This window comes from Petaurus breviceps, unplaced genomic scaffold (genome assembly GCF_028583685.1).
Source record: "Petaurus breviceps papuanus isolate PSGF00001 unplaced genomic scaffold, PetGlider_PUasm1.0 138, whole genome shotgun sequence".
Taxonomy (NCBI): Eukaryota; Metazoa; Chordata; class Mammalia; order Diprotodontia; family Petauridae; genus Petaurus; species Petaurus breviceps.
Genome location: NW_027185694.1, coordinates 22,075,887 through 22,099,050, shown reverse-complemented (window position 1 = coordinate 22,099,050; position 23,164 = coordinate 22,075,887). Strand labels below are relative to the sequence as shown.

The window sequence follows — 23,164 nt, the reverse complement described above, 5'->3', positions numbered from 1 at the left end:
ACAAGACAGACTGATGGTGGTTGCTTGCTGTGGGTCATGTGATAAACAGGACAGTGCGTGGTGAAAACCCTGCATTTTTCATTGGCCCCTGAAATTCTTTGGCGGGTCACAGTGGCCTGCAGGCTGCACGTTGTGCAGGCCTGCCTTAGAGAAAATCACCAGGTGAGCGCCACCCCCAAGCCCAGGGCAAAGGAATCCCACCAAGAAAGTGTCATTTACTGCTATCAAAGGTGTAATGAGTGACCTTTCCCAGTGACCCTTCCTAATTGTTCCTTATTTGTGAGTCTCAGAGTAAGGCACCTGGAGAAAGACTTGGGACAAAGGACTCCAATTCTGTCTCCACAAGAGGAAACCACACTTCTGGCCTATGCATAGGTCAGTCTGGAGAACATGTGAAAAGTAGAGTTTTCTTGGATTTTTAATTTCTTCAGTTGGTTTCTTAAGAAGGAGGAAGAAAAACCGGACACTCTGCTGAGGAGTTCATACTTCCCTCTTGTATCTCAGCTCATAAAATCGGTCCCTAATGGTCTGTTCATTCTCAGGCCTTGCCTGCCCCAGCCAGATCACCTGAGAATTTAGGACATTCTCTTTCACCTTTTGCTTTGATAAAGACACCAGGCCAGGCCTGTCTTGACGCGTGGGCCCAGTCAGCAGCACATAAGAGGCATGGTAGTTCTGCTCAAACAGCACTATGGTAGGGGAGACACAAATGGCCACAGGTCTCTCAGGGGTCCCTGGAATGCCAGCCCTCCCACCAAGCCTATACCAAGGACCTGTTTTCACCCTGGGAAGCCCACCATCCCAAGGCTGTCACCAATTAAAACCAAAGGAGAGATGAACATCCAGATCCCCTGAGTAAGGGCTTTCACTCACCATTAAAGGCCACAACATTTTTGGTAATGTTGGTAAGTTCCAAAAAGTTATCAGGAAAAATCGGGTGGAACATATACAGGTTTTTCTGTGAGTCAACAGTTTCCTACAGAGAACAAAAACCAAAAACCAGACAGTTAATGTACTTGGTTGGTGGACATCCTGGTCTGCCCTAGACGGCTCTTCTGCCCCCCCTCCCCCTGAGAGATGATTTATTCAGAAGGAACCTTAAAGATCATCAACCCTTTGATTTTGCAGGCGAAGAAAGAGGCAGAGTTGGGACTTGAACTCAGGTCCTCCAACTCCACAGCTCGGTTCAGCACAGTCCCTCCTCATACCTTCCGGTTACTACTGCTCCAGAAGAAGAAGGCGGAACGTCGGTCCGCAGTCTTTACAGAGGCTGACTTGGGAGTCCCTGAAAATGAGTTCAGGGTGTGGCTCCAGAGGACAGCTCCCGAGGCAGCATCCACGATCAAGATCTGAAGGAAGAGGGAGACATGCTGGGCAAAGTGCCTACGAAAGAGAATGGGGGTGGCTCGTGGGGCTCAAGGTGGAGCACGTGGACATTTTACTGGCCTGCCCCAATGACTACCCGTAGGCAGCATGGTAGAGACCACATTGCCTTTCATCCAAGAAGTGTCTACTAACTGCAGAGCCCCGTGGAAGATAAAAGGTTTGGCTAACAACGATGATACCCTGGAAGTAGGAGCTATTATCATCATCTCCATTTTACAGCTGAGAAAACTGGGGCAGAAAGAGATTAAGTGACTTGCCTAGGATCATATAGCCAGCAAGTGTCTGAGGCTAGATGTGAACACAAGCCTCTATGACTCAGTGCTTTATCCCCTGGGCCCTTACTAGCTGCCGGCTGTAAGTTAAGACCTGACCTCCTACCCTCATGGGGTTTATATATTATATAACCTATAGAAAGAGGATATGACTCATTCACAAATAATATAAAATAACGTGGTAAGTGAATCTGGGGGAAGAAGGAGGGAACCTGTAACTTCATACAAGGTAGATGGAATTTCCAGATAAAAGAAATTCCCCCCACATACAGGCCAGTGTCTTCTCTGCAGCTTAGTCTAAGCAAGCTGCCAGGAGCACTGAGAGGTTCGGTGATTTCCCAAGGTCACACAGGCTCCTCCATGTCAGAGGTAGGACCTGAACTGACATCCTCGTGGTTTTGAGGCCAGTTTTTCTGCCAGCTACTCTGCGATGACTTTCAGTAAGGTGGTGATTCAGAGAGCTGGGAACCAAGGGGAGAGAGGAGAGAGGAAAGGAAAGCTTCCTGGAAGAAGCAGCATTTGAAAAAGTGGGCTTGGGGCAGCTAGGTGGTGCAGTGAATAGAGCACTGGCCCTGGAGTCAGGAGGACCTGAGTTCAAATCCGGCCTCAGAGACTTAACACAAAAACTAGCCATGTGACCTTGGGCAAGTCACTTAACCCCAATTGCCCTCCGAAAAGCAAAAAAAAAAAAAGTGGGCTTAAAATGAACAGGAACTCAACAGGAGGTTGCCAGGCATGGCAAAGCAAAGGTTATATTCAGAGAACAGACTATGAAGAGCAATGGTCTGAATGGCCAGGCCAGGCCAAGGAAGTTCTATTTCATACAATGGGCAACAGAGAACAACTAAAGGTTTTCTGAAGAATCCCCCAGCTTCAGCCCTGTGTCACCAATGGCCTATTGGACATTTCAAAGTCAACACGGTCACAATTGACCTGGACTTGGATTCAGGAAGACCAGAGTTTAAATATCATCTCAGACATTTACCAGCCATGTGACCTTGGGCAAGTCATTTAACCTCTGTCTGCCTCTGATTTCTCATCTGTAAAATGAGGATAAAAATAACAAACTACCAACCCAATCTTAAATCTTAAAATTAGATGTTGCAAAGTGCTCTGTAAATCTTAAAGCACTATATAAATGTTACTTATTACTAGTCACCTTGCCTGTTAAAAAAAACTCCAGAGGCTCCCTATTATCTGCAGGATCAAATATAAAGTTTTTGGATATAAAATCTTTTAAAGCTCTTCATAACCAGGCCCCTTTCCACCTTTCCAGTCTTCTTACACCTCACTCCCCGCTCCACACACTCTGTGGTTAATGACACCCATCTACCTTATGGTCATTCTGAGAGAAGCTCTGCTCCCAACTCTGGGTATTTTCACGGACTGTCTCCCATCCCTGGAATGTTCTCCCTCTTCCCTGAAGTTTCAGCTAACATCCTGCCTTCTTCCTCATGTCTATGGAAGGTACTACAATCCGTCTAGTCTCCCGGGTCCATAACCTTAGTGTCACCCATGACTCCTCACTCTCAGTCACTGGACATATCTAATCGGTTGTTTTGTCTTTTCTACCTCCACACCCTTCCTTTGTCCTTCCCTCTGCTTACACACCACCACCTTCTTTGATGCCTCCTACCTACATAACTGTAACAGCTTCTTCTTAGCTGATCTGCCCAATCCAAGTGTCTACTCAAGTCTATTTGACATGCTGCTACCATAAATTCCATGGGCTCCCTACCGCTTCTGGAAGCAGACACAAAGTCCTCTGTTTAGCCCTTTACCACCTGGCTTCAATCTTTTGGACATCATTCCCTTTCCTGCTCTCTGCGATGCCTTTTCTGTTTCCCCAAACTCCTAGTGGCCTCCCGTCCCAAACAACCCTGTATTTAATGACTCAGTATTTATTCCATATACATTTATGTATATACACAGAGGCAGTGAGCTGTAGTGGATATGAGGCCAAGAACACTTTGGAGTTGAGGTGGGTTGAATTTCCCCTTTGATACATGATTCCTCGGTGACCCTGGGCAAATCACTTAACCTCTCACTTCTCTGGGCACCTCTCTAGGACGGGAAGTTTCAAAGAAGTTCTGCCATCTGTAACGGCAAAGAGTGTCCTGTATGAGTAAGAACATAGATCTAATTCCTGTATCACTACATTTCCATTTTTTGCTGCTGTTTGGTCGTTTGGAGTCATGTTTAACTATACTGGAGCGGTGTGCCATTTCCTTATCTAGCTCATTTTACATATGAGGAAGCTGTGGCAAACAGGGTAAAAGACTTGCCCAGGGTCACACAGCTACTAAGTGTACAGTTATTATTTCCCTCATTAAAATGGACATGGATCGCTAGTAGATGTGTTTTATTCTTTGTGTTTGTAAAAGGAGACCATACAGCATGTGCCACCCATTTCTGTGGCTTAGTCCTCTGGTTTCTCCAACTTGGCAGTACGAAAGGTAGAAGAACCCCCCATCCTGCCTGACCTTAGTGGATGTGCAAATGCTGATCTGGCAGCACCAACAGTCACTGAGACACACAAGCCACCCACAGAAAAGGCTGTCTCTCTGGCCCTCTTTATGCTCACCTCAAGAGGCAATGCACCACAGATCCTACCTTCCCTGACCCTGGCTGGCCATCTTTTTGCCCTTTCTGCCTGGCACCCTCCTCCCTTCATCACCCAGGCCCCTCTTACCCCAGAAGCAGGTCTCTTACTCCTTATCCAAGGAATATACTGGGTCCCAGCACACTCTGGTTGCCCAGACTTATCTGCCTCAAGCTTCAGAGAAAGACAGGACTGAGCAAAGGAGTTCGTTCAAACCTTTCTTTGGACACCGGTTCCATTTTCAAGGACTATAGCAAGTTCACCTGGTTTGTAGTAGCCAAGGACTGGTTTTCTGGAAGGATAAGAGGAGGGAGATCAACAGCAATTTAAAACAAATTCAATGAATGTCAGAGCTTTCCCTGCAAAGAGGCAGTGCAAAGCTCTACATCATTCCTAAGCAAACAGTATCCCTGAGGCAGCAGATTTAATGGGCAGTGTTCCTCCTTCCCCACTGTGAGCAGCACAGCCTAATGGAAGAAAGGGAGGTAGTTTAGATGATCTAGGTTCAGTCCCAGCACTGTCACTTCCTAGCGGGGCAACCTGAGGCCTAGCATTTAACAAGTCTCATTTCTCATCTATAAAATGGGACAATTCCTTACGACAGGACTGTTTGGATAAGTTAGTGAAAACTGTTTGGAAACAGAAGCGCTGAAGAAACAAAAATTGATATTGTTATTGCATAAGGTCTCCTCCTCTTAACTGCCCCCTCTGTCCAGGACGGAAGGAATAAGCACCCTTGTTAAGTGCTTACTATGTGCCAGGCCCAGTGTTCCCCAGCTCGGAGGCTAGATCTGACTGTGGGTCTCCCTGTCTCCAAGTCCCCTGGTGCTCTATCTGCACCATTCTGCTTCCCTGGCACAAGAAGGAGCTCCTGGTTTTCCTGAACCATCTCACAGATAGAATGCCAGTACCTCGCTTGAGAGGTCAACGATACCTCACAACTTCAGACACGTTGAGGATCCACTTGGAAATAAGCCTCTGCCCGTCAAGCAGCTCACACGCATCTGATTTCACAAGGAGAATGTCTTCCCCTGTATTCCCAGGCACCTTCATTACGTAGCGGATGGTTCCCGAGCTAAGTATAAACGCAGAGGGAAGGACCAAGAAGACAACAGGGAAAGTTTCTTGGGGGGAAAAACACATTAGTGCTGTAACTAGAGCAAAATGTTTCCAATTCTGATAAAACGGAATCATGAAAGGCAAGGGGTACTCATTCTGGTGAGAGGAACTGGCCAACCCGAGACAAGCGGAAATTCAGCTCTTCTGTGCTTGCTGCTCACCTCTGGAGGTGACTGTCTACCTTACCTCTAGTTATAGCGTTACCTACTTATTTCAGTTACTCCTCTTCTAAAATATTTGGAATGGTGTCCTCCTTTTTAAAAAAAAATTTATTTTATTCTGAACTTTAGAAATAAAACAAGCATTTTCATAACAGAATAGAAAAAAAGATGATTGCACATGAAACTACCAATCTATTGTGCAGAACTTGCTATTCCTTTTAAATATATAAAAAAATGATCATGTAATTTTTTTTCCTCTTTTTCCTCCTCCCAACCTCCTGGCCACCAGGCCACCATCAGACACAAGGACAGACAGACAGACAGACAGACAGACAGACAGACACACACACACACACACACACACACACTCTCTCTCCCCTAATTATCAGGAAGATAGCATCTTCCTTCTTAGGTCCTTTGTAGTTAACTTGGGGACTTACTCAAACAGCCAAATTTGGGTATTTAGTCAAAATAACTTAAGTCACTCAAAGCCATTCTTAAAACAATATCGCTGTTACAGAACTCTTGGTTCTGCTCATTTTGCTATTCATATATTTCTGCGAGTCTACCTGTGTTTTTCTAAGATCTTTGAGCTGATTTCTTATAGCTCAGTAGTATTCCATCACAATCATATACCACAACGTGTTCAGCCATTCCCCAATGGAGGGGCATCCCTGAAATTTCCAGTTCTTTGCTACCACTTTTCTCCCTAATCATCTTTGGAAAGAGAGCTAGTAGTGATATTTCTTTCCAGTTCTTTGCTACCACTTTTTTCCCTAATCATCTTTGGAAAGAGAGTGGTGTTTCTGGGTCGGTGGGTACAGGTCCAAAGTTATTTAACTGTCCTCTTTTTTAAAAAAATTTAATTTATTACACTGTTATGTATGGGATTCACTATAGGCAGAGAGCTTTCTTCATCCATTGGGAAAATATTTCTATTTTTATAATCAGAGTCAATAGGTAAATGGGCATAGTGAACTTTTTCTCATGAGCACATCTATTCTGTAAAATGAGGTAGATTTGCGTATTTTTGGTTCCACAGGTAATTTCTGGATACTTTCTCATTCACTTAGAAGACAAATGTTTTTTAAAAATACCTGACATGTAGTTGGAAATTAGATTTTATTTCAATTTAAATTCTTGAAGGATTTAATTTCTTTCTTGGTTAAACTCTTTTCTATGGGACAGAAAGTTAAATTATCCATACAAAAAGAGATAATATAATGCTTAGTTTGAAATTTTTCTGAGACAAGATTAACACCTTATAGAATGATTCCAGACAATGAATTAATGTCATGAAATGCATGAGACTGCTTTTCAAGTCTCTGCCAACTATTTCTCATCAGTGTGATGTAGGGAAAAGAGTGCTGGGTTTGGAATCCAGAGGAGGATGACCTAGATTTTGAAACCCAATTACCTCTGTGACCCTGGGAAAGTTCACCCAACCTTTGCGGGGTCCAGTTTCCTGACCTGCAAATAATGCCTTATCAGTTCATTTTGTTCACTTTGGAAAAGAAAAAGGACTTAATTTTATATGGAAAACAAGGGACTTATTCCCTTCGCTATTCTTCTTCCCTCAACATGGCTTCACCTCATTCCATGCTCTCTTCCTTCTGCTCACACTTTTCTGTCTGCGCACCCCTGCTGGGTGTGATCTTTTACCCAATTTTATACTACTTTTATTCACATTAGATTTACGTGTGGCTGTGCCTTGTCACATCCATGAGGCTCTTAAGTTCCTGATCACCAGGAACACATCTTTTGTGTTTCCCTTTGTGCCTAGTATTGCATACAGGAGGCACTTAATATTTGCTAAATGGGTAATTCCTTCTTATTTTTCTCTTCTGATTTTTATCTCTACTTTTATTTGTTTTCCTTAAACCCTGAATATGATATATAACACCAAACCTCTTTCCTTTAAACTGCTGACCATGGTCTTTCATGCTTTTACACTGGCCGCCATATACATTGGAATGTAGCCGCACTTTTTGTGGTAACAAAGAAAAATAAAGGAGATGCCCATCAGCTGGGGAATGGGTACATGAACCCTCTATGGTACGTGAACATACCATAAAGTAAGAGTTCTTAACCTTTTCTGGGTCCTGGACCCTACCCTTTTGGCCACTAGTGAAGTCTATGGATAACAGCTCAGAATCATATTTTTAAACGAATAAGATATACTACAAAGGATTTCAAGGGAAATGAATTAAATTGAAATAGAAATAGTTATCAAAGTATTAAAAAAAAGCCAAATTCATGGAACCCCCCCCAGGTTAAGAACCCCTGATGTAATGGAATATGATTATGCTGTAAGAAAAAAATAAATATGATGACTCTAGACTTACGTGAACTGGTAGGAAAAGAGAAAAAAAAAACCAAACAATCCAAATTAAATGTTGTGGGATTGTAATGCCCAAGCCTGACCCCTCAAGGAGGTCAATGAGAAGGCACTTTCTTCCTCTGAAGAGGCAGAGACTTGGGGTATGGAGCACTTTATTATAATGTCAGGCTTTTTTGATGTGCTAGTTAGTTTTGCTGAGCCCGTTTTTTTTTAGTCATAGTGGATTTAGTCATAGTGGATGCCTATTTGGGAATATGAGGGGGAAAATATATCAGGAAATATAGGTGATATAAAATAAAAGCTGCCAGTAATAATTTATCTTAAAAACATCCACACGAGTCAATGACTTTTTTCAGCAGGGGGCTCCCCTCCTCCACAAAGGAATATCAACCATACTATGGGAGTGTAAGAAAATGTGACTGTGTACAAAATGAACCTGAGAGAAGGAGGCACTCTGTGGGTAACATTGTCAATCATCTTCTTCCAGTAAGGATCCTCCTCAAACATGCTTTTTCCTCCAGTCATTTCCTCATAAAGACCCTTCAGAGCATATCCATAGAGAGAGGATGCTGCATAAGACAAAAAGGAGTCAAAGGTCTGGGTGTAGCAGTGGCTCACGGGATCTGGGGCTGAGGAATGCTAACCTTCTACCAAAGCTCATGCACTACAATCTTAAGGGCCTCTGGGTTGGGAAGCACCACATGTGTTCTGGACAACATGGAATAATGAGAATAACTCTGGACTTAGGAGTCAGAAGGCCTGGCTTGGAGTCAGGGCTCTTGTACTTACTAGAAGGTGATTACGAGAGATTCATTTTTTCTTCGAGTCAATTTCTTCCTCTATAAATGGGGATAGTAACCCATTTTGATGGGCTATTGCAAGAAAAGTGTTTTGTATTAATAAGAACTATAATTATTATCCCTCTAAGAGTCTTTTAAAGACTTTTATAGAATTTGCATCAGAAGAACCTAGGGGATCTTTTTGAGAAGTGGTGAGAAGACCAACAAAGATGGCAGAGTAGGAAGAAGAATGGCTGAGCTCTCTCCTACAAATGAATGGAAAATCCAGGGAAAAAAAAAACTTTAAAAACAAAAGAATTTTGAGTCATTTTTCCAGCCCAAGTTGTCATTGGGAAACAGGCAGAGAAGTCTGCAGACTCTGGGATGGGGTATAGCCAGGAATGGCCAAGGAACATTACAGCCTAGACCCTAGAGGAAGGCCTGCATATGACTGTGAACTAGGGCAAGAAAGAACAGAACTAGGATCCTGGCAGAGTGAGGAGGGAGCCTATATCCAGGGGTGGCATTCTAGCATAAGCAGTTGCAGGACTTAGGCTGTGTAGTGAGTATGGAGAAAGTACAAAAAAGGCAAGGAGCAGCTAAATGGCTCTGGTCCCAGGAGAGGAGCAGGATCTTAGATCTAGCTCTCAGTCCAGTCTGAAGACTGCACTGGAATAATGAGGATAGTAAACTCAAACCAAAGGGGAATATGAAGGTCTGTCACTCTGAACCCACAGAGCTTTCCAGTTAGCTGATGGTGCAGTCTAGCAGGAAACTCGAACTGAGGGCAGGTCCACAATTGAATGGTCATGCCCAAGTCAATGTAAGAACCTGCAGAACTTAGATCAAGAGGCCAAGCATTCATTCAGACTTTAAATCAGACCATTTTGGGAGCACTCAAAGTTAGAAGGTCCCTAGCCTAACTTATGCTTGGGATCCTGGAATAACATAAGACCCAATAACCTGAGAAAGCAGCTGTAGCTCTGAAAGAGACACAAAACAGGATAAAAGGCATCCCTGCCATTCCTTTCAGAAGCACAGAGAGCCTGGCCCTAAGGCAAAGTCCAAAGCCAGACTGGAAGGACAAGCAAACAAAAAAGGAATCTTACCGTATGGTGACAAGGATGCTCAAGACACAAGCCCAGAAGAAGAGACTGCCTCCAGAACATCTACAAGCAAGCCTCAAAACGTCTTGAAAATTAGCATGGACCAAACAGAAATAAATGACTCCATAAAACAACAAGAAATATGAAAACAAAGTGAAAAGACTAAAAAAAGAGAAGGCATAAGGTATCTCATATCAGAAACTTACCTGGAAAACATAACAAGGAGAGACAATTTAAGAATCACTGGACTGCTTAAAAGACAAGACCAAAAAAAGATTAGATACCATTTTTTTTTAAAATCACACAAAAAAATTGCTTATAACTAGAGGGGCAAAGTACGACTAGAGAGAAGCCACTGTTCACCTCCTCCGAGAAACACAAAAATGAAAATTCTCAGGAACATCACTGCCAAAATCTAGAGCTTCCAGGTCAAAGAAAAAAACTGCCAACAGTCAGAAAGAAAGGATTCAAGTATTGTACCAAGGATCCAATAGTCAGGATCACACACAATCAGAAGCAACCTCTATGAACTAGCAGACACTGGAATATTCCAGAAAGCAAAGGATCTAGGCTTCTAACCAAGAATAATTTACTCAACAAAACTGAGTATAATCATACAAGGGAAAAAAACAGACCATTAATGAAATTGAGCATTTCTGACAAAAAGATCAGAGCTGTGTAGAAACTCTCAAATACACACAGGAGTCAAGAGAAACATAAAAGGGTAAACATGAACAAGCAATAAAGGACTAAGCCAGGATGAACTGACCACATTCTAATAAGAGAAGATAGACAAGGCTTTCCTCAGAATCTTACTGGCATCAGGGACTACAGAGAAAATCAAGACAAGACGTGGGAATGGTTTTTTAATGTTTTGATGATCTTAAAATAAGAAAGAAAAGGGAGGGGGAAAGGAATACACTAAAGGGGAAAAGAGGAGAAGGGTGAGTAAAATTAACTGACACCATTTGAAGGAACAAGTAGAAGACTAGACAAAAGAGGAGGAAGGGGTGAGGGAAGCCAGTGACATTCGAGCCTCATCTTCATCTAAACCGGTCAGAGGAGGGGAGTATGTCACTCAACAATGGGACAGGAAGGAAAGGAGAGAAGGGAGGGAGAGGGTAAAACGGAGGACAAATTAAAATAAGGACTAGCTCTAAGCTAAACAAGCTTTAACTAAAGCAGTGTATCTCCAAACTTAGAGCAGAGGGTTTTAAAAGGAAAGAAAAAGAAACCGTGACTGGTCTCTGAACAAGGGAAAAAGAGGGGACTGGAAGCAAAATTAACAAACCTAGACCCCTAGAACATGCCTTTTCTCTTACCACCCTCCTCTGTATAAAGGGGAAGAGGGAAACTCTGATCAATACAACAACTAACCAACCACAGGACTCAGGATGAAACATCCTTCTGCCCTCCTGATGGAGGGGTGTTAGATTTGGGGTGCAGAATAAGACATTCCTTTTTACACAGCCAATGTGTGAATTTGTTTTGATCAACTATGTATATTTCTTACAACAGATTTCTTTATCTTTTTCTCAACAGGGGAGGAGGGGAGAGAACATAAATGCTTGATAATAAAAAAAAATTTCTTTAAAAGAGTACAAAGAAAAAAAAATACCAGAATGAAAAATAATGTAGTATGCTCCAGAGTTCGTGACATGCATGATATAACCAACTTCTCCTTCTAGATTTAGGCGGCTCATGGAACCAACTTGGTCACCAGTAGCTCTTGAATAGAGGTAACTTTTAACCTGGAAAACAAAATGCACCCCCCACCCCCACCCCAAATGTCAAGATGTTACAATTACTCTTGCACCACTGAAAAGCTAGGTGGAGCAGTGGATAGAGAACATTGGGGTCTGGAGTCAGGAAGACTCAAGTTCAAATCCAACCTCAACACTTAGTATTATGAAAAAACTGCAGGTTTGGAAAACCTTTCTTATTTAAGAGTTCCAACTCATAAAGATTTCCTTTTGTGGCCTGAAACAGAAATGGAATCAGGCGAAAAAAAATCAAAACCTTGAAATTAGCCACCCTGGGGAGGCTAAGTGGCCACCCTAGCAACTATGCAAATGCAAGGGAACAGCAAGGGAAGGGGCACATTTCTGAGACAGTTATCCAACAAAATTTGAAAGAAAAAAATGCCTGTCCCTCTTTACCCCCTGCAGAGCCAGACAACCTCCCTGCCCCCTGCTGTCTATGAGCAAAACCCTGAGCCTTAACTCAAGAATCTGTGACTAAAGGAAGACAAAAGAAAGTGAAAGAAAGGCGCAAAGGAGAAAATAAAGGAGGGTGTGTGTGTGGAGGAATAAAGAGAAACCAGGAATTTCCAGCTGGTTTTGACTAAAGGCCACAGAAATAATATTTGTAAAGTGCTTAGGCACAGTGGCCCATACCAAGCACCATATAAATGCTAGCTGTATTATTACTGTAATATAAACTTACTCTAGGAGCTGTTGGCCGGTGGATGCCAGACTCAAAGGGGTTGGGACTTAGTGTCTCATTGCTTGGAAGAGGATTCCTTCTCTTCCACCACAAAGTATGAAAGAAAAAATGTGTACCTCTCTCCCTGATTTGAAGAAAAGCAGCAGGTCTTCAACCTCATCGTTATCCACATCAGGTATAATCAGGAAGGGACTCAGTATTGAGTCATTAACTTCAAAGTACCAAGGCAGATGCCACTGTATTACCCCTTAAGAGGAAAAGAAATGTATTAAAGGTGAGCAATGGCTTTAAAAATAAACTCTCACTTCAAAAATCAACATTCTAAGGGACCCTAAGATTTCTTAGCAGAGATTTCACAGTGCTAGTAAAAATACTTGTGAATTTCAGGACTTGCTGGTCCCAATTCCGGTAACAAATGATGCCTTATACTTTTCAAAAGGGCTTTCAGCAAACATTAATTATCATCTGAAACTCCTAATAGTCAGTCAGGCATTTCTTAAGCCAAGCATGGTGCTAAAGCTGGGGATGTGAAGAGAGCAAAAGACAGTTCTGGCCCTCAAGGAGCTACCAGTCAATTGGGGGAAACATCATGCAAATTACTATTTACCAACAAGCTAGATAGAGAAGGAAGGCACCAGCACTAAGGGAGGCTGGAAAGGCTTCCTGAAGAAGTTGGATTTCTTCTGACTCAAAGGAAGTCCAGAAAAGCCAGAAAGTAGAGAAGAGGAGGGAGATCTACGGCCATGGGGGGCAGTCAGTAAAAAGGCTTGAAAAGCTGGGAGGAGTGTTGTGTGTAAGGAACAGCAGGGAGGGCAGTGTCACTGACTCACCACAAAGGCGGGAGGGGGCCAGGCTGAATGCCAAATAGGAGAGAGGGAGAGGGGGAGGGGGGAGAGGGGGAGAGAGAGGAAGAGAGAGAGGGAGAGAGGGAGAGAGAGAGAGAGAGAGAGAGAGAGAGAGAGAGTGTTATGTGTGTACAGAACAATCAGGCCTCTACCTTGGGAAGACCATTTTGACGGCTAAATGGAGGATGGATTGCAATGCATAAAGACTTGAAACAGGAAGACCAACCAGAAATTTCTTATGACAGTCTAGGAGGGAGGTTATGAAGATGGTAACAGCGTCAGAGGACAGCAGAGGAATAAAGAAGAGATGACACAAAGCCCCTGGAAACAGGTGAAGAGGGTTAGGACAACACATGGGTTTTGACCTTGGGTGTGAACATGGATATAAGTATAAGCTATCTACAGGACACCCATTTCTAGACATCCAATAGTTAACTGGGGATACAAGAATGGAGGTCAGCAAAGAGGTTAGGGCTGGATAAGTAAATCTGAGAGTCATGAGGACAGAGAGGACAGAGCCCTGTGGGACACCCAGGGTTGACCTAGGACATGACCTAGATGTTGTGTTGTGTGTTTGTGCTTCGTTTTCGAGAGGAGTCATCAGGGAAATGACATAACTTGCAGTTGACTTTGAAGGTCTAGCAGAGAAGACTGAGAATGAGCCTTCAGATGTGGAGGAGAGAAGCAGGAGAGAACAGTGGCTGACCGGAGAGGGTGGAGGGTGGGAATCGAAGAGCTCCTTCCAGATCGTCCATTTAAGGGGGCGGCCGAGGACAGTCATTTCCTAATCTCCCACCAGGCCACAGGATTTCATCCTGCCCCTGCTTCTCTTACCTGCTCCCATTTCCCCATTCCTGTCACTTTTTAGCTTCTTTTTCATGCGCTTTCTTCTACTTGAGGACGGGGACTGTGTTTTGCTTTTCTTTGCAAACCCAGAGGTTAGCCTTGAGCCTAGCACATAGGAGGCCCTCAAATGCTTACTGACTGACTTAACTTCAGGGTGTGCTCATCAGATAAACAGGAAAAATAACATACTTAACCTTTAGAGAGTTGTGGAGAAAGCACTTTGTAAACCGTAAGGAGTTATTTAAGTGTGAGCCACAATTATTATTCCTGGTGCTTTGCAGACAATAAACTGGTATCACACCATCTGGATCTACTGAATTTCTCATGACAAAAGTCCTGTTCTAACCCTCAATCTCCTTACCCAGTTTTCCTTTCCCACCCCGTTAAGACTTCTTCATTCCCTGAAGTCATTTCTACTTGCTGTTTTCTTCTTTCATATTCTGTAAGCTACAATTAACAGGGAAGTTCTGAATCACCTATGCACACATATGGCCCTTAGGAGCCTGAAAACATGCTCATTTATCTCTATCCTAAAAGGCCAAGGAGTTTGCAGTCTTAGCTTTAGGTTCATTTACCTGGCTTCCCCAAAATCAGAATGATAACTATTCCCTAATAGTTTATCAACTGTTTTATTTTTTTTTTATTTTATTTACTTATTTATTTTTAAGCAATTGGGGTTAAGTAACTTGCTCAAGGTTACACGGCCAGGTGTTTCTGGGTGGGTGCTAAGTGTCTGAGCCCAGGATTCGATCTCCAGGTCTTCTCAACACTGGAGCCGGTGCTCTTACTCGCTGTGTCAACTGTTTTAAATAGTCAACCCCAAACCATTCTTACTGATTTCATACTTGCTGATAAGCTATTCCTATCCCATATATTAGAGGTACAAAGTCAACTTCCTTTCCATGTTTTCCTGGATTTAAGTGTCTATTTTACAAGATCCATCCATAACTTGAGGAGGGGACTCACTTGGCCAAACTTTAGTATAGGGGTCTGTGGCCCACAGCATGCCTGCCAAAGGTGCTTGACGGCCATGGTTGTATACAGAAGAACACAATGGCATGCATGTGAGAGAAGAGCCCATCTTGCCACACTTTTTCTCCTTCCTATTTTCACTAAACCTAAGACTTCCTGGAGACTATCTATGACTTATTCTACCAATAGGTATAACCAAGAACTAAGGCAACCCAAAAAACCGTCTCTGCTGAAGAACTCAACCCTGCAGGCTGAGTAGGATCACTCTGAGGTCATCATGAAAAAGAAAAAAAAAAGACCCACTGCAACAATGGCTCCTTCATAAACCAAGGGCAACCCACCCAGGAAGCAACATAACTCCTGGGCACCTGGGTTTGGACTCTAGAAAGAATACATTCTTGGCACACATCTTAAATTAGGCTGAACAAATGAAGTCAGAGCACAATTTCTTTAAGATGTTTTTTTAGAGATTTAATTAAAAATCTACATTATAAAATCTTTGAAGATGAAAACATAATTTTTTGTCTTTTTCCCTCCTCTGATGTTACAACTGTGGGTTGTGACCCCATGGGGGGTCCTATCGGGTCAAGAGAAATTTAGCAACAGTAAAAGGTTCCTGAACGCACAATGACCAAAAATTAATTTTAAAAATCACACTCATAATGAATCTGAGCTGTTTCTGGCAGCACTTGCCAAGTTACTTCTGGCACCTTTACTGCAGCCTCAGTTCAGAATACAAAGCAGACCCATTTGCACTGTGCATGCCTTCAGGCCACACCACACCAAAAGCTGCCAAAATGTGAAAGGGGGTCTCAAGTGGAAAAAGTTTAAGAAGCCCTGGTCTAGAAGATGCCCAACACAGTAGGTACCCAATGGAACTGTCAGATTTTGACTCCACTGGATGAAATCCTCCCATGCTATCCCCATACTTTCCCTAAAAGACCATGAAAATTTAGGAGAGAAAATATAAACATGCTCCACCTGTTTCTCTTACCTATGGAAGAATCAACCGCAAGGAAAGAATTATTTTTCCCCACAATGAAGCAGCTTGAGGACGGCCCACTCATCATCTGTTGATCAAAACACTCCATGTAGGCAACGTCCTGAGCAACAGGCCTCTCCCAGAGCAAGCTGCCATTGGCACCTGACACAGCGGCAAGAAAGGCACAAGGGGTGGAAAAGCCTAGGAGATGAAAGGCAGAGAGTCACTGCTTGTACACATACTCTGGGCTGTTACTTGCCCCATGGGTACGCACCACCACCCCTATCTCCACCTACTTCTGAACTGCCTTTTTAAGTGGAGTCTTTACAAGGATTAGACTGCTGCCAAGTTAAACTCATGCATCTTCCCCCAGCCTTCGTTCACAGGGAACATTCCCAGATTCTGACCTTGCTTCTTTTCTGTCTCTGAACCCTGTCCACTGGCAATTTCATCCAAAGGATTTAGAGCTAGAAGGAACTTCAGAAATGAAATCTATTCCAGTTCTCTAATTTTACAAGAGGACATGAGATGGCCAGCACAAGGTCACACTGCTGGTAAATATCCAAGCCAAGATTCAAACTCCAGTCTTCTGGCTCCAGGTGCAGTGTTCTTTCTATTAGACCATGCTGAATCCACGTGCTACATGGCTTCATTACCCCTTCCATGCAAGTTACCCCCAAGTCTGTGTCTCTGGACCTATATTCTTTCTTGAACACCAGTCACAAATTTCCAACCATACATTTCTACCTAGACCTAATTAGGATTCTGAGGTTCTGACACTTTCATCTTCTCCACACTTCCCCATTCACGAGGGAGGCAGTCACCCAGCCTAATAACATAATAAGAATAGTAGCTAACATGTATACAGTGTTTATATTATTATATATTACATTATACATATATTATATGCCTGGCACTGTGCTGAGAGCTTTACAATGATATACATAATATAGTACAGTCATATTATATATAGTACATTATGCAAACATATCATTTCCCACCAATTATTATGTCAAAACAATGTTCTAACATTTAAAAAAAAGTTTAAAGTTTGAGTTCCAAATTCCCTTCCTCCCCTCCCTGAGACAGTAAGCAATCAGATATAGGTTATATATGCACAGCCGTGTAAAACATTTCCATATTAGTCCTTTAAAAAAAAAAGAATGAAAGTGAAAAGTGCTTTATAATTATTATCTCATTTGATGCTCACAAAAACCCTGGGAGGTCGGTGCTAGTGTTCTTCCCATTGTGGTTTTTTTTTTTTTTTTGCTTTTTGGAGGGCAATTGGGGTTAAGTGACTTGCCCAAAGTCACACAGCTAGTTTTTGTGTTAAGTGTCTGAGGCAGGATTTGAACTGGGCTCCTCCTGACTCCAGGGCAAGGGCTCTATTCAATGCACCACCTAGCTGCCCCCCCCCCATTGTTTAACAGATAAGAAACTTAGGCAGAGGAGAAGTGACTTCCCCAGGGTCACACAGTTATTGTCTGAGGGCAGAATCTGCAGGCATCTCCTTTTCCTTGCCACTGATTTTCATCAAGTCCAGGAGATTCTACAGAGGGAACCTGGCCTCAGTTACAGGAAGACTCAAGTTCTACTTGCATGGCTAAGGGAGCCTCCTATCCCAATAAAATCATCCGAATAGATGCCACCTTCCCTTTGTCTTTCCATCTGCCTCCCCATTCCAATTCCTATGTCTATCATTCTAGTTCAGGTCTTTGTTACTTCCAACCTGAGCTACAACAAAAGCCTCCTAATAAGTCTTCCTACTCCAAATCATGCTACCGCTCCAAAATTCTATTTTGGGTGATGTCTCTCCTTTATTCAAAAACCTTCGATGGCACTTTATCCTAGATTACGCCCAAATTCAAATCCTATTATACTTGTATGATCTAGGATTCCACATTCCTCTCCCCTTTATTTGAACATCAGTATATTTTTCTAGCTCTCTCAAATATGTATTTTTTGTTCCAGGCAAACTTTATGGAAAATGACCCCAACCAACCTAATTTCTCACATTTTTATGATCATAACCAAGCTCTATAATCAAGTTGTAGTTCTTCACTGTAATAGCCTTCACCCAATCTCCTGAAACCAGACAACCGCAGGCCCATTCCAGTCTAAATTTATATTCCTTCCATACCCACCTAATACTGGTCTGGGGGAATCTTAAAATTTTTTGTAGCATGGAGCCCTTTGGCAGTCTGATGAAGCCTATGTCCCTCCCCCTTCTCAGAATGTTTTTAAAACTACAAAATAAAATGCATAACAAAAGAAAACAATTATAATGAAATATGAAATTATCTATTTTTTTTAAAGTTTACGGATTCCAGGTTAAGAATTGTTTCACTAAACTAAACTTCTTGAGGTCAGAAAAATATTTCAATTATTTTTATGTCCCCAGCCACACAGTACCTAGTACTATGAAATACACCAGAGGTGTCTAAACTTGTGGCCTGCAAAACTCCCAAGTGCAGTGTGAACTAGGTTAAAATGTAATTGAGGGGATGGCTAGGTGGCACAGTGAACACAGCACTGGCCCTAGAGTTAGGAGGACCTGAGTTCAAATCAGCCTCAGACATTTGGGCAAGTCACTTAACCCCAACTGCCCTGCCGCCGCCCCCCCCAAAAAGCAAAAATAATAATAAAAATAAATAAATAAAATGTAATTGAGTAATGTCTAACAAAATAAATAAAAATAAGCATACATTTTTTATTTTACAAATAAAAATACAATACAACACAGATAATGTCAATTTGTGGTTTTGTAAGTCAATAAGTGGTGAAGTGCTCCATTTCTACTTGAGTTTGGCACTACCGATCTACATATTTTAGATACTTCACAAACATTTGTCAAATGAACATATCACATATGCTCCTCATTTTATGGGTTTATGTGTCTGTGATTGATGAGCAGAAACATGGCTCCAAAGTCATTACCTACAAGTTCAGCCAGCCTATATACTGGGTGCCAAACACTTACTCTCTTGACTAATGGTTCTGCCAAAAAAAAGGAAAGGCATTTTTGTATCTGATTATTCAGAATAGTGCCTGGGAAGGCCCTGCAGGTGCTCTTCCTTCTTCCTACCAACAAGCAAAATTACCTTCATTTGTGCAGGATATGTTAAAACTGCTGCTGCTGCTGTTGCTGTTTTTATAAAGAAAAATAACATCTTGAACAGTGTCTTCATTTATATCTTGAAACGCCATTAAGTCATAGGTTACTGAAAAAGAGTAACAGAATTATCAACAGTTGCCCTTGGGTGAGTAGAGCACTGGCAAGGCCTTCAGTGACCACTGGATTCATCCCCTCTCTATTTTACAGATGAGAACATGGAGCTCAGGTGACTTGCCCACAGTCATCACTGAGGAGTAAGTAATAAGTCAATTTGAATAAGGACTGTGTAATTAATATTCCCCATTACAATAATTATGTCCCTTAGGGGCGGCCAGGTAGCACAGCCAGTTAAGAGCATCGGCCCCAGTGTCGGGATGACCTGGGGTTCAAATCCGGGCTCAGACACTTAGCACCCACCCAGAAACACCGGGCTGTGTAACCTTGAGCAAGTTACTTAACCCCAATTGCTTAGGGGCGGCCAGGTGTCTCAGCGAGTAAGAGCACCGGCTCCAGTGTCGGGATGACTTGGGGATCAAATCTGGGCTCAGATACTCAGCACCACATCCAGAAATAACTGGCCGTGTAACCTTGAGCAAGTTACTTAACCCTGATTGCTTTAAAAATAATAATAATAATTATGTCCCTTCTAAATTTACTGTTGACCTTCTGTTTTTTTTAATATTTCATTTTTATTTATTTTTTGTCACTTTCTTTACCCATTAACTCTCTCTCCCCTGGCCAAACAATGAAGTATTGTCAAGCAAACCAAATGTGTCTGAAAATGGGTCTCGTTTCAAACCTCTAGTCTATCATCCCTCTGCCCAGAGGTAGGAAGAATGCTCTATCATTAGTCTTCTACAGCATAGCTGATCATGTGAATGAAGCAGAATTATTATGTCTGGTTTTTTGTTTTGTTTTGTTTTTCTTGATAAAATTGTAGTTATTGTTTTTTAAACAGTATTTTATTTTTTCCAATTATATGTAAAGACAATTTTTAATGTTCATTTTTATAAAATTTTGAATTCCCAATTTTCTCTCTCCTTTCCCTCCTCCCTTCCCAAGATGGCAAGCAATTTGATATAGGTTACTTAGGTACAATTGTGTAAAACATATTCCTATATTAGTCATATTGTGAAAGAGTAAATGGAAAAAGGGAAAAAAATGAAAAAAAAAGTGAAAATGGCATGCTTCAAAAAACTGCAGTCATTGTAAAAATGATTCTCCTGCTTCTGCTGCTCACTTCACTCTGCACTGGTTCATGTAAGTCTTCCTAGGTTTTCTGAATTCATCCCTTTCATCAGTTCTTAAAATACAATAATATTCTACTAATTCCTATATCATAATTAGCTCAGTCATTCCCCAACTGATTAGATATCCACTTCGTTTCCAGTTCTTCACTACAACAAGGAGTTCTGCTACAAATATTTTTTTCCTTTCTGTTTGTATGCAACTTCCATGGTTACTGCTTTAGACACATGCAATAATCCGTCAAGGAGAGAACAGTTCTACTAAGAACATAACAAAGAACTTTTGGTAAATAAGGAACATCATTACTGCAGGCCAGACTTTTCTTCCTTCTGCCAGGCCCCCTTTCTACCCTTTTCATTTCCTTTCACTCTGGGACAGAAACACTGAGCAAAGGGGAAGGAGGAAAAGCTCTGAAATAGTAAATCTCTGTGTTAACTATATGAAAGAGGAGAAATGACTAGAGATGGAATAATCAGCCAGTGCTGTAACTTTTCTGTTCCATATTTACCACTTCTCTTAGAAGTACAGAAGGCATTTTATTCCTCTTAGGAAAAAAAAAATCATTTCCTTCCCCTTCTCTTTAACAGAGGGACCCAATGGGCATCGGAATGAGTTTAAAGGTCAACAAAACCAGCTCTAGAGAAAACTCAAGAGAACTTAACCCCCCAACTCAAGAGAAACTTATTCCTGAAATTCCTTGGCTCCATTTCTGACCATGAATGATGATCTTTTTCTAAAGTTCAGTAATAACAACTCACATTTATACAGCATGTATACAGCTTACAATGTTCATTCTCAAGACTGAACACAAAGAAGCATTCTCAAAGTTTTTCAAATTCATATCGACTCAAATAGTACCACATGCTCCTGCTTTCCTGAGCATTATGAAAGAAATGGAATGTCCTGAAAGACTGACTCAGTCACTGCACTCAATATTCAATTCAAGGAGGTTGGAAGCTTGCGGTTTCAGTGAGGGAGGAGTAGAGTCATTTCTGCTCTCTGTACTTGCAGATGTAAGGGTTATTGGCGGCACCTTGGTCACACAGTTTAGAAAACAAAATTTATCAGGAATCATTCACTTTTTTCTTTTTTTTTTAATTAATTTTTCGTTTTCAACATTCACTTCTATAAGATTGAGTTCTAAATTTTCCCTCTCCCTCCTCCCCAAGACATGCAATCTGATACAGGCTACACATGTACAATCATATTAAACATTTCCATATTGGTCAATTATTCATGTTTTCTATGGCAAGCTTCAGGCCTACTAGCCCATTTTGTGAGTTAATAAGAAGCCAAGTACATTCATTTCAACACCTGGCTACTGACAAAATGGAGAGCAGGCCAGTTAAATTTAGGGGTGAGGTGGGGCAATTGTTTCTCATTTCTTCCTTGTAATTTTTTTTTTTTACAGCTTCTTGCTACTACAAGGAAGCAATAGTGACAGCTTACAGTCCATGTTCTGAGCCATTCATTCCTACACAGGAAAAAGCACAGCCACCAACCCTGTACACAATATAAGATAGGGATAGTAAAGTCCAGTGGAAGGCAGAGCAAGGCACAAACGAACATACAGTTAACTTACCTGCTGTGTTATAATTTATTTCCCACATTTTTTGTGATATTGGCCGATCTGGACATGGGATGATGAATGAAATGATGAATACCACGAAAAGGCAGGTAAATAACAAAAAGAAAAAAGTAATGGTGCGGCACTGAGCAAACCGGGAATGACGAGATGCTTTCTTAAAGGAACGGTCCTTTTCGGTTCGGTTTTCCAAGTCCACCCGAGGTTTTCTGTCATCATGCTTCAAAGGGTGGATCTCAGCTTCTGATTCTTTGTCCATCATGTGGGCATTATACAGCTTCACTCCTGGTCATGACCATTAATAAATCAGAATTAGATATATTATCAACCAGCAAAGGGCTTATGTTACTAAGACCTTGGGCCCATTGAGGGACAAAGCTCTTAATTCTTAGATCCATCTAGGTTTTAATATTGATTTCAAATGACACAAAGACTGGAGCTGAGCCAGAGGCTCTAAAAAAACTCTGTTATCATTAAGACACTTCTGTCCCATTCAACAGACTGAGAAAACCCTAAAAAATTAAAAAAACAAATAAACCACCAAAATAAATAACCCACCCAAAGGCTAAATAATAACAAAGTGATCCTAGTCTCATCATTTTGGCATGTATACCCACGGTAGTAAGGAGATGGGAGGGAAGGGGTTATCCAAAACCTCCCCGACCCACCTACCCAACATTAAGAAAGGGAGAGGAAATGAAACAAAGTTCATCTGATATTTGAGAGAACCAGAAATTTTCAAGCTTAAGATGCAGAGGATGGGAGCTGTGCAAGGTAGGAGTCAAGGAAGAGAGAGAATAGCAGTGGTTCACATTTATATAGCCCTTTAAAGTTGTAAGGCATGTGTGGTAGTAATAGAATATAAAGATCCCCCTGTATTGGCTTGGTTTTCAAATTGATTGTGTTAAAACCCAGAGCTTGTTAATCCCACCTGTGGGATGGACTTATTGATGTGAAAAGAAAGTCCTGAACTGGGAGGAGCTGGTGACGTAGATTTGGAGAGACAAGAGAGAGGCAGAAGAACTTTTTGGAAGCAGCACCCTCCTGGAGGCAGAGAGAGAGACTGAGAGAATGGCTGGGGGCCACTTTGAATTGCCCTGGACTTTTGAGACCTGCCCCCTGAGCTGCCAAGGACTGAGGAGACATGGCTGTTTTGCTGGTACTTTGTCTGTCTGTTTTGATGTTGTTTTGCCAGATTTGTCTACTGGTGAAAGACAGTCCTTTTGTTGAAGAAGTCCTGGAACCTGGCTGTTGGCTAAGAGCTCCGGAGACTGTCCTGCAGACAGAGAGTGAATACTGTCCACTGGTGAAGGACAGTGCTGTTGTTGCAGGGGTCTGGGAACCTTTCTGTTGGTTCAGA

General features: G+C 42.0%; 1 protein-coding gene across 5 annotated transcripts in view; it reads right to left on the bottom strand.

The window, feature by feature from the left end:
* Window positions 1-400: 400 nt before the first annotated feature.
* The window catches only part of FAM234A (family with sequence similarity 234 member A), a 96,484-nt gene continuing 73,720 nt past the window's right edge, over window positions 401-23,164 (bottom strand). For 4 of the 5 annotated variants that reach the window (XM_069107743.1, XM_069107718.1, XM_069107735.1 and 1 more), the window contains exons 3-13: window positions 21,802-22,089; window positions 18,958-19,077; window positions 15,869-16,057; window positions 12,328-12,458; window positions 11,385-11,517; window positions 8,318-8,450; window positions 5,195-5,335; window positions 4,477-4,552; window positions 1,209-1,349; window positions 874-976; window positions 401-689 (exon numbers count right to left, since the gene is read on the bottom strand). In XM_069107743.1, the coding sequence (XP_068963844.1) occupies window positions 481-689; window positions 874-976; window positions 1,209-1,349; window positions 4,477-4,552; window positions 5,195-5,335; window positions 8,318-8,450; window positions 11,385-11,517; window positions 12,328-12,458; window positions 15,869-16,057; window positions 18,958-19,077; window positions 21,802-22,066 (1,641 nt within the window). In that variant the 5' untranslated portion in view covers window positions 22,067-22,089 and the 3' untranslated portion in view covers window positions 401-480. The remainder of the gene's footprint in view (window positions 690-873; window positions 977-1,208; window positions 1,350-4,476; window positions 4,553-5,194; window positions 5,336-8,317; window positions 8,451-11,384; window positions 11,518-12,327; window positions 12,459-15,868; window positions 16,058-18,957; window positions 19,078-21,801; window positions 22,090-23,164) is intronic. The other variant, XM_069107747.1, reaches the window with a different exon arrangement.